Here is a 13679-nt window from a genome sequence, read left to right on the forward strand (position 1 = left end):
TAACCTACTACTTCCACATAGTAATGTTCTAACAAACAGCTAACATAATGTATGGTGAATTTTTAGAATAAGTGTCTCACAAATTTGAGCCTACAAGGTGCTAAACAACATTAACAATTGAAATAATAAAAAGGAGGATGCTTTTTTCTTATTTACTTTTCTACAAAGATTTGTTTAAACTCACAACGCTGATAGAAGTAGTTGTGAGTGATTAGATACAAAATGCAAATATAAGCTAGCCAAAAATTCAAAACCCTAGAACTTTAACAAACAAAATTCAATAAAATAAGGTTACAGCTAACATTTTTCCTTCTGGTGGTGGAAAGTTCCACAGAAACTACTGCTTGGATAAAGCCTCTTTTGAAATCAAATTAATGAGATGTTAGTTAATTGGATACTACTCAATACCATAGAAATCAGATTAACACTAAGGTCACGGTTACTGGTAATTAGCACATCACACAAGAACACATGAACATACCTCAATAAGAGAAATTAACCAATATCTTCCATTCATATGCTGCCAGGTATCCACATCTTAAGCATCTCTTCTGCAATTTGCATTCGGAGGACCTTTCAGACACTACCAAATAACAATTGTTTGAGGCTGGTCTCAATGTCCTCTCCAAGCCTCTGTAGTGTTGCTACAGCAAGTCCAGTATCACCCTATAGAATACATTATATTAGTGCATACTGCATAGAATACACTAAATCAAATCACATATGGAAAACAACCACTATCTTACCTTTAAAAAAAGGTCATAAGCAATAGTTCTTCCCACGTCACGAATTTCAGTAAATATGTCATGATGCTCTTTTTCGGACACCAAATCTCGTACACGCTGAATATGTAGCTGAAGCACTGCCAGAGGGAGACGACCAGAATGCAAAGCATCGTTGACAACAGTCTTCAAGTCCAAATTATCAATTTCCCAACGAGCAATCATATCCTTGGGATTTTCCAAGGGTATCATATTCTTTCCCAGACTATTATCTCGAGATGAAAAGATAGACAACTCATTGATATTCCCGGAATCCAAGTGGGTCAACGGTTCAAATGATCCAATGGGCATTAAAGCAAGCTCTTTGTCCTCAAAGGTCAACTTTGATGCAGGAAGGGATAATTTAGACTGATTTTGTGCCTCTGATGGAGAAGCATCAATAGAAAGATTACGAGATATGAATCATCCTGCAACAACCTCTGGTCCATGATACTTGACTCATCAGCATCACCTACCTGTAATAGACAAAATGAGTGACACTTCTAAAGATATCATAATTGGATGTCATCTCAATTGGATTACTATAACATTTATCAAGACCATACCAATCCTTGTGCTGGCCTTTTTCGTTTTGCATCAACTCGACACTGCATATTTCTGATGACCTCTAAAAAAGAGCCATTTCATGAAGCCTTCTCAAACAACTCATTTCACTCAATTCTATATTTGAAGAGTCTAGGGGTAAAGTAGTAATCCTAGAATCGCTAATTGTCAGAAACATTAACATGTGTTTCTCATGCTGTAGCAATCCATACCTTCGATCATTTTGGTTTGCAAAGCTTGCTGCCAAAGACAAAAGTCTGCAAAACAATCTAACCATGATATAGAACTCTTCTTTAGGAGTACAAATTATCGCGAGGAGTTTCCAATGAAGATTATTACTGTTTAAGATCTATAAGCTTCATCAAGAACCTCAAAGAACCTAATATATAATAGATATATTTGCAATAGTAAAACCAGTTGTCATGTAAACAGTGTCTTCAATAAAATAACCTACCTTGAAGCAAGGACAACCTCATTATCACTGCCAACTTTACAAAATGCCTGGTAAACAGCAGTGAAAAGTATTCTCAAGATGCCTTCTTCTGCAATATTGACATCCACAAGCATTTCCAATGACCTGTGTATTACAAAGAAAGAGTTAAATTTACTGCTATCACCCATAAGAGTGAAGTTTACCATAGGTCAATAAAATAGTAAAAAAAAATATGTTCAATTAATCAATTCTATTCAACCATATTATAGATCTTTTAAACTATTTTAAACAACTTGTCTTTCCGATTAAATAACCTTAATGCATCGTAAAACAATCAAGGGTAAACACGTTGTGTAGGTTCTTACTGCTCTATCTCCTCCACTTTCAGGTAATCCAGCGCCAACTGCAAGCGACGCAATCGAGCAATTTTCAGGTCCCATCCTGACATGAGATTGCAATTCACAATATAGCAATATACTAAGCATCTTTTTCTATCATATCTACGCATAAAGTGAAGTTATAAAAGAATCATGATGCTCATCCAATTGAAAAGTGAAGTTATATATATACTAGGAATAGCAGTTTGAACCACTTCACTAATCTTCCAACCTAAAAGTTTGATCATCTAGTCTTTTATGACACTAACTAATCCAGAGAATTTACTTCCGAATTTGTAGTTTGATGCTTAGGTGAAGAGGAACAGATGACTTAAAGCTCAGTGGAGTGAAGGGACACCACCCAAAAAGGCATAATATATGCAACCCCCAATAGTTATGAAGAATATCATAGTAAACCCAGTAAGGTTTCCAGCCAAAATCATAGTCCCAACACCATGGGAATTAGCAAAAATCAGAGGCCTTCCCATAAAAGATTCCAGGCCAACTGCTTAGATCACACCCTATGCATTTTGTAACTATCAAGTCATTTTCAAACTGATGTGTAAAATGTGAAGGCGGCGATTATCAGTTCTAGGTGAAATAGTGAGTATTTATGATCATACATACTCTTACCATTTTCTGAACACAAGTGATCAGCTGCTTCAGGGCTTTCATACAAAAGAACTCTGTCTAGGACTTCTATTTTCCATAGTGGCCAATATTCTTTATATGTCTTTGTTGTCAAGAATTTGTCTATCTGACATCCAGCGGCTGTAGTGGAACTCGGTCGCCAATAACCAAAGAATTCTACAGGAAGAAAACTTGATGAGACTGAAACCGAGGGAAGAACAACCGAGAGGCCATCTTGTGTAACCAAATAAAAACATCCCTGGAAAGAGCAACCAACAGCCTCTCCAGAAAAGATGATTCCTCCTCAAAAGGACTAAACCTTGTATGTCGAGAATTCACAATGATATCGTCTTGAATTTCTGAAGCAACACGCAAATGTGTATGAACAATTTTAAAACCCATTGTATTGTTTGTATTACGCGCTCTAATAAGACGAATGATCCCAAAGGGAGAAAAACAAATGGAATCATTGTTACTATATCCATCTACAGGAAGAAATATCCTCCGTAATGGCTTGACTGAAAAAGTGGCGACTGGGAACTGCCTGATCTTTTTTGTCTGTGATGCAGAAAAAACCCACTCAAATAAGAGTCATATGTGCCACCCTCTCCCTGAAGAAACCATTTCTGCTTTTGATGAAAAATCTCCTTTGTTCTAGATGAAATATTAAAACTGTTACAATTTGAGAGAACAGAGAGTGCTTCCTGACACCCAATTTCTGAACCTCCAATCTCCCAGCCAATCAACGACCGACCCCAAACTGCTGAAGATGTGGGAGCAGTTTGTCCGATCAAACTTTTGTCTGAGATATAGTCACCAGGAAAGATTATATAAATTACACCATGATCATCCACTGCAGCTAAAAGTGAAGAACTCGAAGCACCCATCAACTTTTTAAAATGTCTTTTGGTGCATGTATTATGAATCTTGTCCTGCTCAGTTTGTACATCAGCACCTTTAGGCACCGAATCATCCTCAACAGACAACTTTTCCTGCTTCAGTAGATTTGATTTTGGTCCAAGTCCATGGATCTTCAAGATATCAAACCGTTTCACAAGTTTTCCATCTTCTGCACCGTGAACAAATATTAAGCCAGACGCATGGAGACAAACAAGAAGATCATCAGAAAATATGAAGTCCGTCCACTCAAATTCTGGAGCTATATTCACATACAGGCTATGAAGTTTTGATGATGAAACCCACTGTAATCTTTCCTGGTATATCTTTGTGACCACCACAAACACCTTATTAGTACTTCTCACAGTTTCTTCACTGTTCTTGACTGATCTAGGATCCAGTAATGCCAGAGCAAAACCAATTAAACGGTGTGAAGAACTGGAGAACAACTTGAAACATTTAAATGAACTGCCTGATCCCGGATTCAAAACTTTGGGCATGGGCATGTCATCAGATCTAACAATAGGGTTTGAGGAATTTGGCAGTGAAATTACTGAAGCATCACTTTGTGGCACTGTCGCTGCATTACAACTTTTCTCTATATATGATACATCGGACCGAGTAAGAAAGTCTACCAACATTGAGGTGTTTTCAAACATGCTAAATGATACAATTTCTACAGAAGAAGGATATGATGGCTTCACAGGGAACCTAGTGCAAAAGTCTCCCTCTAATTCTACAGTTTCAACTTTGGTATAAAATGTCTTCAACCATTTCTTTAGTGTATAATCTGTCATAGATAATTCACCGTTCTGCCCTCTGTCAACGTCATGAGACCTTCCGTCCCTTTTAGGAGTTGTTTTCCCTTGCAAGAAATTCTCAGAATCATTTCCATAAAGGTTGGCCCTTCTATTTGCATGTGTCTTGTGAAGTGTTTCAGGACCCCACTCTACCCATCTCCCTTGTCCAACCTCGTCCTCATTCTGATTACTTTTATGAGTTCCATCCATATGACAAAAGGCATGGACTGTGATGCCACAGTCTCCAGAAACAAATAGAAATTCTCTAAAAGAAACATCCTTGTGCTGATCGTATGCATCCCCATAATGGCCCCACGCCAACGATTTAACATCAGAAATAAGAGAACAATCCTCAGATCTTGGAGAGGTACTTTCAAGTGAAGGAACACCTTCTACTGATCCGGAAGTACTCGGGGTATTGTCTAATGAGTTTAGCCGTCTAAGGGTTGTCTGTTTTGATGAAGAAAAAGAGTTTGAATCATAACACCCGCCCAGCTCATCCGTGCCTGCAGATTGAAAAGATAAATTAGCAATGAAGCACAGTGTTCAAGTTCAAGAAAAGAGAAGCGAAACGTAAGAAGCCGCACCAGTGAGAGGGAGCAATGATGCTTCACACTGATGTGAAAGCAATAGCAACAGTTCCCTTGTTGGAGAAATAAAAGCTTCACAGAATTTAGAAAGGTCAAGTTTGGTTGAGTCCCACTTCCGCAACTGTATAATAGCAGGACCATCAACAGCCTGACTACCGCAAGAATAAACCATTTTGAGCCTACCAATAAAGAAAAAAAAACATGGCAATGAATAGATGATAAAAAGTAAATCGTACGACAATCGACCACACAAACATAGTGTGTGGTTTCTTTTATTTGGAATTTCAAATACCAGTTCAATTATGCATTCCCTAATAATACCACTAACTAACTAGCAGGTGCCGACTAGCAAATTCGGTAAAATCTTTGGGTGATGATACCAGAGGTCTGGGGCTCGAACCCCGCCAGCATCAAATAGTTACTGATCTCATTTAAAACAGGCTTACCAATCAAAATAATAATAATAATAATACCACTAATTCTCTGATAATAAGTAAGCTCATGATCAAACATTCCACAACAAAACAGACAGAAAAATAACAAACAAGTAAATTCACGGTACATTACATATACTATTACTACCACAAAACAATTCTTCATAATTTCTAACAATCAGAGACGTATCAAAAAAATAATAATAATAATACCACAAACTCTCTGATAATAAGTAAGCTCATGATCAAACATTCCACAACAAAACAGACAGAAAAATAACAAACAAGTAAGTTCACGGTACATTACATATACTATTACTACCACAAAAAAATTCTTAATCATTTCTAACAATCAGAGACGTGGAATTAGATCGAATAAGATGAAATCAAAGTCCGATTCCTCATATGTTCGTAATTCAAATATAAAATAACTAGTTTATGAGTTAAAATTTTCACCTGAAATATAAATCTTCAAACCTGCGTATAAATAGACAGAAGAAAAAAAAAATGAAGTTAGAAAAGTTATAGAAAAGATTTGTGTTTGAGCTCTCCTCATTTATCATTTATATATGTTGTTTATTACCAGCGGGTAATTTATATGAATCTTACCCTCTGTCTTCTCATTAATTACAAAACTTACCATCGTTTATTTGTTGCACGATATTTCAACAGATGTTTCGGCTACTTTTCTCTTCTTTTTCGACTTACTGATTTCTATAACCCACGTGACACAGGAAAAATAACACAGTGACGTGGCATGTTGCAATATCAATATTGCAGGGGTGAAAATAAAAGCTAATTTTTTTTTTTTCTCTCACTCAAAACACTTCTTCTCTTTCCATTATCATATTTTCATTCTTATTTTGTCATTCTCATCTTTTCTTTATAGCAAATCATCCATTCCATTGATTTTCTGTGGTACAACATTGATGTTGCAGTGGTTTTCATGATGCAACATTAATATTGAAGTGATATTTCTCGGTGCAATATTCACGTTGTAGTGGTTTTCATATTGATGTTGCAGTGATAGTGATATTTTCCGATGCAACATTGACGTTGTAGTGGTTTTTATGGTGCAACATTGATGTTGCAATAATGGTTTTTCATAGTGCAACATTGATGTTCCAGTGTCACGCTTCTGTGTCGGTCAACTTTGTCAAATTCTCTGTGTCAGTATAGAATTATTGAGAATTTAGTGCCAAACTATGAATGCACACAGAGTGGATTGGACTTGTGCATTCTACAGGTTCCCTTACGTTGGCATGTGCATCCATCCACTCACAAATCATATTCTTTTTCGATCCCAGCGTAAATGTATGTTACTGAGATCCCAAGTAATTGAGAAATCGTTTCAGTACATATTCCTGGCATAGATGTATGTTACAGAGATCCCAAAGAATTCATAGCAATACACTGAACTCTGCAGTCTACATAGTAAAGATTGTGTTGATCCCTTTGACAAAGGAAGCATATACGTACATGGGTAATTCTATTATCTTCCAAAGCTTCACACACAGTACTGTCATGTTCCAGGAGACATTTCCGCTGAACACCAGAGATGAGATGAGTAGACTAGGCCCACACACAAACCATGGAACTACAAAATGAGGCAGATAAACTTTTATTGCTTGCTCCCTCCCTACTGAAAGCTACCCAGCTATAACAGCAGAATTAAAACAACCCTACATTCTAACTCACAGAAGTTTTCTTTCACAATAGTTTTCAAGCAACGGATAAGAATCTGTTCAAAGCGAACTACTATCACAAGGACTGACGATGTGAAAGGATTTCCTTCAGTGTAAAGAATCAACTCCAATCTGTCATGTTTTCAATAACTATTAACTAGTGTAGTGATCTTACCCTAGGCGACTATTGGAATATCCACACAATTTGAAATATAGCGTCCCACTACTACTAAAAGGTTGCCCTACCCGGAAGCTCTTACCTATGCACTCAAAGGTTCGCACCTACTCTCTAGGCTCACCCTATCGCCCTTCTCCTTCAACTGCTTAGGCTCCTTTTTTTTTTTGGGGTTGTCCTCTGAAGACCAATATGAGCAAACAAGAGAGCCTTATCAGTCGAAAGTGTCTCAATTACTAACAACGCACCAGTATCCCCAATCTTTGAAAAAATATTTTCCGTCTGTTGCCTATACATACAGTAAAGGAAAACGATAATGAAACAGCTAGAAAACAAGATACTATTATTAAGTACAACTGTCAGAGCCTAACAAAGGTCGAACAAGCCAGTATCATATTGCATTTTTCAGAGAGGGAAAGGCATACCCTTCCCCAGCTTCGACAGCAGCCAAACCCTTCCCCAGCTTCGACAGCAGCCAAACCCTTCCCCAGCTTCGACAGCAGCCAAACCCTTCCCCAGCTTTTAGAAGCAGGCAATTACTAGCAATCCATAAAGGGTTTCTACTTTCTAGGAAGAAAGTCTAAAAGTACATGCATATGTCATGCGCACAGGAACATAAACAGACTAGACTAGAAAACAATAACCTGAATACCAATGGCTCAAACTTGGCACTCCAGTATGAGAAAAGATCCTCAGGTACTTGTAATTGAGAAACACCAAAAACAACCAGACTATCCCATCAGAAATATGAATTCTCAAGTTTTCCCACTCTGGAATGGTTTTGAAGCCAGAAATATCTTAAAAATACATGACCATAACCATGACCATGATCAATAAGATTAATGGCCCATAAAGAAGTATGTATTTATCAAACAGAGATAAACAACTTCCCATGCATAGCACACCATGGTCAGTGACCAAAGAAATACTCCACCTCAGACCATTGCCAACACGCATAATGGACCCAAATAGAGAATTCTATAGTAGATACAAGAAATCTAATATCAATCTAGTAAACACCCATAGGCCATGTAAGTATGCTATAGCTATCTAGTAAACATCCATAATCCATAACATAGTACAATGAAATTGATACTATCATAGATAAATGAAGATGAGAAATTCCAGTGGGTCTCACCACAATAAAAGTGATACTGCCATTAGTTAACTGGTGATGAAACCATGTTGTCTCCTCACACAAGAAACTAGCAAGCTAAGTGCTCTCCTAACCTAACTACACAAGATATGGAATATCTCTGTCTGGAAGCTCATTCATTAAGATAGATTAAGAAATAGTGATACAACTAGTAAACAAATTACCTCTACTGCGTTTTAAAGTACATACACTCAGCTCCTTTCACATAATCCAAAGTACCATACACGGTGAACTAATAAACGACACAGCATAACAAACAATTCAAAATAAGGCAAGATATCCATAAGATCGAACCACCAGTGCAAATGCTACAGCAAAATATACAAGGATAAAAATGAAATATAACCAACGATTTCACTCCAGTATCACTGGGTTTAAATTACATAGAACTGGACTATACACATGCAAGCAAGCGAAAAAAAAAAGATAATCATAATACTACCACAAGCAAATTTATTTTCCAAACAAGATATCATTTCGAAATGTTTTATAACCAAAGGTTTCACCTTCTTTTATCATGCATAAAAAACAAATGCTCCACAATGAGATTGCCCAATTCCTCATTCCATCCTTCTTACCCCACCATCAGATCTTCTCAATTTTATCTGCCTTCACAATAGGATTCGCCTTTGCAATAGCATCTTGACCAGCACTCTTATAATCAAAGGCACAATTATGCTTATCCGAATAACGATGAATCGAACAAAATGTCTCTCCACAACGACACTTGAACCCCGTCAATCCAACCCTCTTTCTACAAAAGTTACACCGGTTCGCAGGCGGTTGGTTCCCTGGATCTTCTGAAGTTGTTCCTTCACTTTCCACAACAATGGGTTCAACCTTGTTATTCTCCTCCTCAACATCAACAACAGCACTAACAGCTGCTGATTTGGATTGCTTCAAATAGAAATCTCTGTAACATTTTGAACAAAGATTATTATTTGAAGCAGATCCAAAAAACCCACAATTGTTTGCACACATAATTGGTCCATTTGGTGCTTGCCCAACATTAGAACTATCCTCAATTTCCATTTTCTGTCTCTCTTGCTCCATTTCTAATCAAATCCTAAAAAAAAACAAATCTAAAAACACAAACTTTATTTCAATTCATTTCGAACCTGTTGAAACATTAAACAGAAATTAGAGTAATTAATTAAATTAAATTAAAGAAATTGATCTAATTGAATAATTTTAATATAAAGCTGTTGAAAATTGAAATTAGAAACCCTAGTTTTCAATATTGGGGGAAAGTGAAACACAGACCTGATTTTCGAGATGGTTGAAATTTTTATAAAGTGATGAAGTGAGAGATGGACGGTGGAGATTTGCTTAGGAAAAAGAGGAAAGATTTCCTCTCTCTCTCTCTCCAAGCGGCCAAGAACAACAAATATAGAAATACAAAACAAGTGTGTGTGTGTGTGTCAAATTTGGAATGGGTGTACTTGTTTGCTCAATAGTGGTTGATAGTTTAAGATAGCCTACTCTTCATTTTACGCTTTTAAACTACCTACGCCCTAGTTAGAGATACGATGGCGACTTTTCGAGATACGTATTGAAGATTTATTTAACAACTAGTCTATAAGCATTTCTAGGTGGAAGTATCACCCCATTTCTAGGTAGAGGCAAATGTGGAGGTATCACCTGTCTAGCCGTATCTGTGGATGTAAATTTGTGGTTTTGGATGGGGATGTGGCACGACAATGGTAGTATCGTGCGCCATTGCTAATGTCGCGTAGATTTTTTTTTTTTAACTTTTTTAATTTGGCGTGGCAGTGGGAATGTCGCGTAAGTTGTTTTTTTTGACTTTTTTCAACTTTGAGTGACATTGGTAGTGTCGCAGGTGGTAGGTCGTACTCCAAATTTGCGAATGTTATTTGTCTCAACTTAGAATTGGTCAAAATTTACAGATACTGGCCTCAAATTTCAGCCTCAAACATGCAGGTGATATTACTACCACCTAACAATAACTCAACAAGCTAACAATAACTCAACAAGCAATTCTTCAATGTGTACATTCACTACATTGTGAGAAATGAGTTCCATATATTTTTTATAATCTTTGAGTGAACAAAATAAAGATATTTTTATATTTTAATCAGAGAGATCATCAATATGAAAAAAATTGTTGTTCAGTTATGTCATGTGGTCCACTGGCTACCAAATTCCAGAAATCGATTACCTGGTTTCCAAAGCTTTATTTATCTCTTTCGAAGTCTTATTTATATTCCTAGAAAAAAGGCAGGCGAGGACAAATAAATTCAGGTTGTTGTCGTAATATCGTAAACTTCTGAGTTACGAAATGATAATTTGTCAAAAATTCCGGCACGACTGCCTCTCCTTTTCAAAATTTAGTTTTTTCTGTCTCTTGTTATGTTTTTCATTCTGTTGTTTACGTCTCTACAATAGTCACAAGTTAATAGTTCACTTCTTTATGCCTTAGTGACCATAATTAATTGTATTTTGTTAAGGTGCCCGAAATGAGCATATCCTGTAGTCAGGTACTGAGAAAATGAGTGTAGAGGAAATTTGCATTTATCCTGATAATCGTTGGTTCTCGATAGATATGATACCAATTTCCACAAGACCGCCAATCATAGATTATCTAAAACATTGTGCTTTCATGCATTATTGACAGAAATATGCGTCTCTCACTTATCATTAAGCATCAAATCAGCCAAATAATTACAATAGCTTGAGAAAAATACTTCTCCAATGATATTACATTTCCAAAATTTGTGGCTGAAAAGTGGATAACTATGTAACCGTGCAAATAAATCCATAGTAATTATTTTTCTATGCTTTCTTGCCCTGTGCAATTGTCTGAGTTGAGATTTGTAATAGAAGTTTTGAGGGAAAAAAAAGTGAAAGTAAAATGGCACAGATGGGTTTGGAACAAATATGTACACCCGAGAGCTTCTGGGATTGTATGGAAACTGATTCAAAAAGCGTACCCAACTGATGACAGAGTTCAACAGAAGGGCATAAAGCTGGCATCTAGGTGTAGACTGTGTGGGAAGGCAGAAGAAAGCGCCCAACACTTGCTCTGGGAATGTGACGTTACTAGAGATATGAGGTGCTGGTTGGCTCAAACCTTTAAAGCTTCTTTACCTGTCTTGGATCTCCAATCAGTTATGAAAGCTTGCAAGCACCACAGTCCTATCAGGCAGGAACTATGGAATGCAGGCTTGGTTCAATTCATGATAGGCATATGGAAAACCAGAAACAAGATTTATTTTGAGGAGCGAACTCTGAATATTCAGTTACTGAAGAAGGACATTATGGTGGGGATAAACATTGCTGGTCATCTGGCAAAGGTGATACATAAGTAGTATCCATAGGCTCATCCAACCTCCTTTGACTGCGTAGGGCGTTGAAAGTAGTCCCATTCCACATAGAACATTAACACCTGCACCAAAAGGAAATTTAATGTAAACCTTTTGGCTAAAGCAAATACAATGGTACATTTTTAAACAACTTCCAGAGCTCATGCTTAAGACGGAATAATTAACAAGAAAACTACAGACTTTCTATGTAGTTTCCAAGCAGCTAATGGAGAGATCCAACCACAATACCACAAAATTCATCTGGAGATAATTAAGGGAAAAAAGATTAACATCTGGAGTATGCATGGTGTTACCATTGATGACTGCTTGAGTGTAAGAGCATTGCTGAGTTGGTGGTAGTTCGGGATAAGAGAACGCCTGACTCGACGCATGCTTTGATGGTGGAAGAGACGGCTCTTCTTTGTCCAAGGTTGCAGTACTGGGGATGGTTTGTTTAGGGCAGAATCAGATTCCGATATCTGATGTCTTCTATGAGGTGATGATATTGACAAGAACGAACTGCTTATTCCCAAACTCGATCCAGCTAAGAAGCTAACTGTGGGAGGGGTAATGGTCGAATACATGTCGATTGATTGCCTGAATACATCGATACACTAATGTAAAGTTAGTGTGCGATAGACCCAAGACAAAGTTTTAAAAGTACTTCAATTTCCATGAGGCATCAGTTATCTTTGATTTTGTTTTTTCGGACTGTACATGGCCATTTACATCATAAACTATGAAGTACATCAGTACATGATATTTTAATGCAATTAATTGGTTTCTTTACGAACTTCAAATTATTATGCCATATAGCATACTGTATGAAGGGTTACATAATAGATATTCAACCAGGCGCGTTGGCTTTGGGACATCCAAGTTGAAGCTGTCCTTATCCGTCATCACTCGACCAAGCAGAATAAAGGTTATGACAATCCCTTTCTCCAACTACACAAAGCTTGCAAAAGTTCGCGAGCACAATGAATCAGTGCTGCGTGAAGCTGCTATAACATCAACCTCATATTCTGAAACATTGGGAGCAGCAACTGAGAGAGCTTCATTAATTTCCGAAAGAGAAGAAGCGTACTCTGGCTTCCATGTTGCGGAAGAATTGATCATTTTTATTATTTTCTCTGTTTTAGTAAAGAGTGGTTCTCTCATTGATCATCCCGGTGTTCCCAAAACAGGTTGTAAAGAATGTGCGGGAGAGAGACAGAGATGAAGCAAAGAGGAAAAGTGATAAGAATACATCCAAACATGCAAAGCTAGCTTGCAAAAGTTTGCGAGCACAATGAATCAGTGCTGCATGAATCTGCTATAACATCAACCTCATATTCTGAAACATTGGGAGCAGCAACTGAGAGTGCTTCATTTCTGAAAGAGAAGAAGCGTACTCTGGCTTCCATGTTGCGGAAGAAAGAAACACCAAACGAAGAGGGTTCAGAACAGGCGCGCAAGCAATGCTGCACGACAGTGCCTGATGGGAGAAGACACAAAGTATAGAGAAGCTTATCCAAATCAGTGGTAGACAAATGCATTACTGATGGTGTTTTATAGGTGAATTCTCTGTTGTTGCCTGTCCCATATATGTTAGCTACAGAGGCACGATAATGCTAATGTTCTTTGGGACATCCAAGTTGAAGCTGTCCTTATCCGTCATCACTCGACCAAGCAGAATAAAGGTTATGACAATCCCTTTCTCCAACTACATCATCTCTGGATACGGGTGTTGGACATCGCAGATATGCACATGCTATCCAATGAAAGTCATATGTAGACCATCATTGTACTTCCGAAAACAGGGTGGAATCAAGAGATTATAAGGACAGTAGGGATCCCAAAGTAGATAACAGA

General features: G+C 37.4%; 4 protein-coding genes and 1 long non-coding RNA gene across 7 annotated transcripts; all 5 read right to left on the reverse strand.

Annotated features, from left to right (window-relative positions):
• Positions 1 to 523: 523 nt before the first annotated feature.
• Positions 524 to 1218, reverse strand: LOC147490458 (uncharacterized). The gene is made up of 2 exons (XM_086566309.1): positions 747 to 1218; positions 524 to 666 (listed from the first exon to the last, which is right to left on the reverse strand). The coding sequence occupies exons 1-2, from the start codon at positions 1071 to 1073 to the stop codon at positions 577 to 579; spliced, it is 417 nt and encodes a 138-aa protein (XP_086422435.1). The 5' UTR covers positions 1074 to 1218; the 3' UTR covers positions 524 to 576.
• A 171-nt stretch (positions 1219 to 1389) lies between these two features.
• LOC147490459 (uncharacterized) lies at positions 1390 to 3284 on the reverse strand. The gene is made up of 4 exons (XM_086565317.1): positions 2769 to 3284; positions 2124 to 2161; positions 1780 to 1902; positions 1390 to 1582 (listed from the first exon to the last, which is right to left on the reverse strand). Exons 1-4 carry the CDS (start codon positions 2808 to 2810, stop codon positions 1390 to 1392), a joined length of 396 nt encoding a protein of 131 aa, XP_086421443.1. The 5' UTR covers positions 2811 to 3284.
• LOC147490460 (uncharacterized) lies at positions 2943 to 6057 on the reverse strand. The gene is made up of 4 exons (XM_086565318.1): positions 5943 to 6057; positions 5050 to 5231; positions 3458 to 4968; positions 2943 to 3323 (listed from the first exon to the last, which is right to left on the reverse strand). The coding sequence occupies exons 1-4, from the start codon at positions 6047 to 6049 to the stop codon at positions 2943 to 2945; spliced, it is 2181 nt and encodes a 726-aa protein (XP_086421444.1). The 5' UTR covers positions 6050 to 6057.
• Positions 6058 to 8821: 2764 nt separating this feature from the next.
• LOC147490461 (zinc finger A20 and AN1 domain-containing stress-associated protein 9-like) lies at positions 8822 to 9962 on the reverse strand. 3 transcript variants are annotated; one of them, XM_086565994.1, is made up of 2 exons: positions 9766 to 9962; positions 8822 to 9620 (listed from the first exon to the last, which is right to left on the reverse strand). In XM_086565994.1, exon 2 carries the CDS (start codon positions 9553 to 9555, stop codon positions 9088 to 9090), a length of 468 nt encoding a protein of 155 aa, XP_086422120.1. In that variant the 5' UTR covers positions 9556 to 9620; positions 9766 to 9962; the 3' UTR covers positions 8822 to 9087. The 3 variants fall into 3 exon arrangements, with proteins under 3 accessions (XP_086422120.1, XP_086422121.1, XP_086422122.1); XM_086565995.1 differs by having other exon boundaries at positions 8822 to 9584; positions 9766 to 9925; XM_086565996.1 differs by having other exon boundaries at positions 8822 to 9568; positions 9766 to 9920.
• A 1168-nt stretch (positions 9963 to 11130) lies between these two features.
• On the reverse strand, positions 11131 to 12872 carry LOC147490462 (uncharacterized). Its single transcript, XR_015200131.1, has 2 exons — positions 12140 to 12872; positions 11131 to 11908 (listed from the first exon to the last, which is right to left on the reverse strand). It is a non-coding gene; the product is annotated as an uncharacterized LOC147490462 (long non-coding RNA).
• Positions 12873 to 13679: the final 807 nt, after the last annotated feature.

The sequence above is a fragment of the Coptis chinensis genome, chromosome 6 (assembly GCF_015680905.1).
Source record: "Coptis chinensis isolate HL-2020 chromosome 6, ASM1568090v1, whole genome shotgun sequence".
NCBI classification, from domain to species: Eukaryota; Viridiplantae; Streptophyta; class Magnoliopsida; order Ranunculales; family Ranunculaceae; genus Coptis; species Coptis chinensis.

Excerpts from the sequence above, each read along its gene's own strand:
- LOC147490460 (XM_086565318.1), bottom strand. The coding sequence starts at position 6,049 with ATGATAAATGAGGAGAGCTCAAACACAAATCTTTTCTATAACTTTTCT. Across the intron at positions 5,232-5,942 it reads TTTGAAGATTTATATTTCAG|GCTCAAAATGGTTTATTCTT; the intron begins GTGAAAATTTTA and ends CTTTATTGGTAG. Across the intron at positions 4,969-5,049 it reads ATCATTGCTCCCTCTCACTG|GCACGGATGAGCTGGGCGGG; the intron begins GTGCGGCTTCTT and ends TTCAATCTGCAG.
- LOC147490458 (XM_086566309.1), bottom strand. The coding sequence starts at position 1,073 with ATGCCCATTGGATCATTTGAACCGTTGACCCACTTGGATTCCGGGAAT. Across the intron at positions 667-746 it reads CTTATGACCTTTTTTTAAAG|GGTGATACTGGACTTGCTGT; the intron begins GTAAGATAGTGG and ends TGTATTCTATAG.
- LOC147490459 (XM_086565317.1), bottom strand. The coding sequence starts at position 2,810 with ATGAAAGCCCTGAAGCAGCTGATCACTTGTGTTCAGAAAATG. Across the intron at positions 2,162-2,768 it reads TCACTTGTGTTCAGAAAATG|TTGGCGCTGGATTACCTGAA; the intron begins GTAAGAGTATGT and ends CGTCGCTTGCAG. Across the intron at positions 1,583-1,779 it reads GAGGTTGTCCTTGCTTCAAG|ACTTTTGTCTTTGGCAGCAA; the intron begins GTAGGTTATTTT and ends ATTGTTTTGCAG.
- LOC147490461 (XM_086565994.1), bottom strand. The coding sequence starts at position 9,555 with ATGGAGCAAGAGAGACAGAAAATGGAAATTGAGGATAGTTCTAATGTT.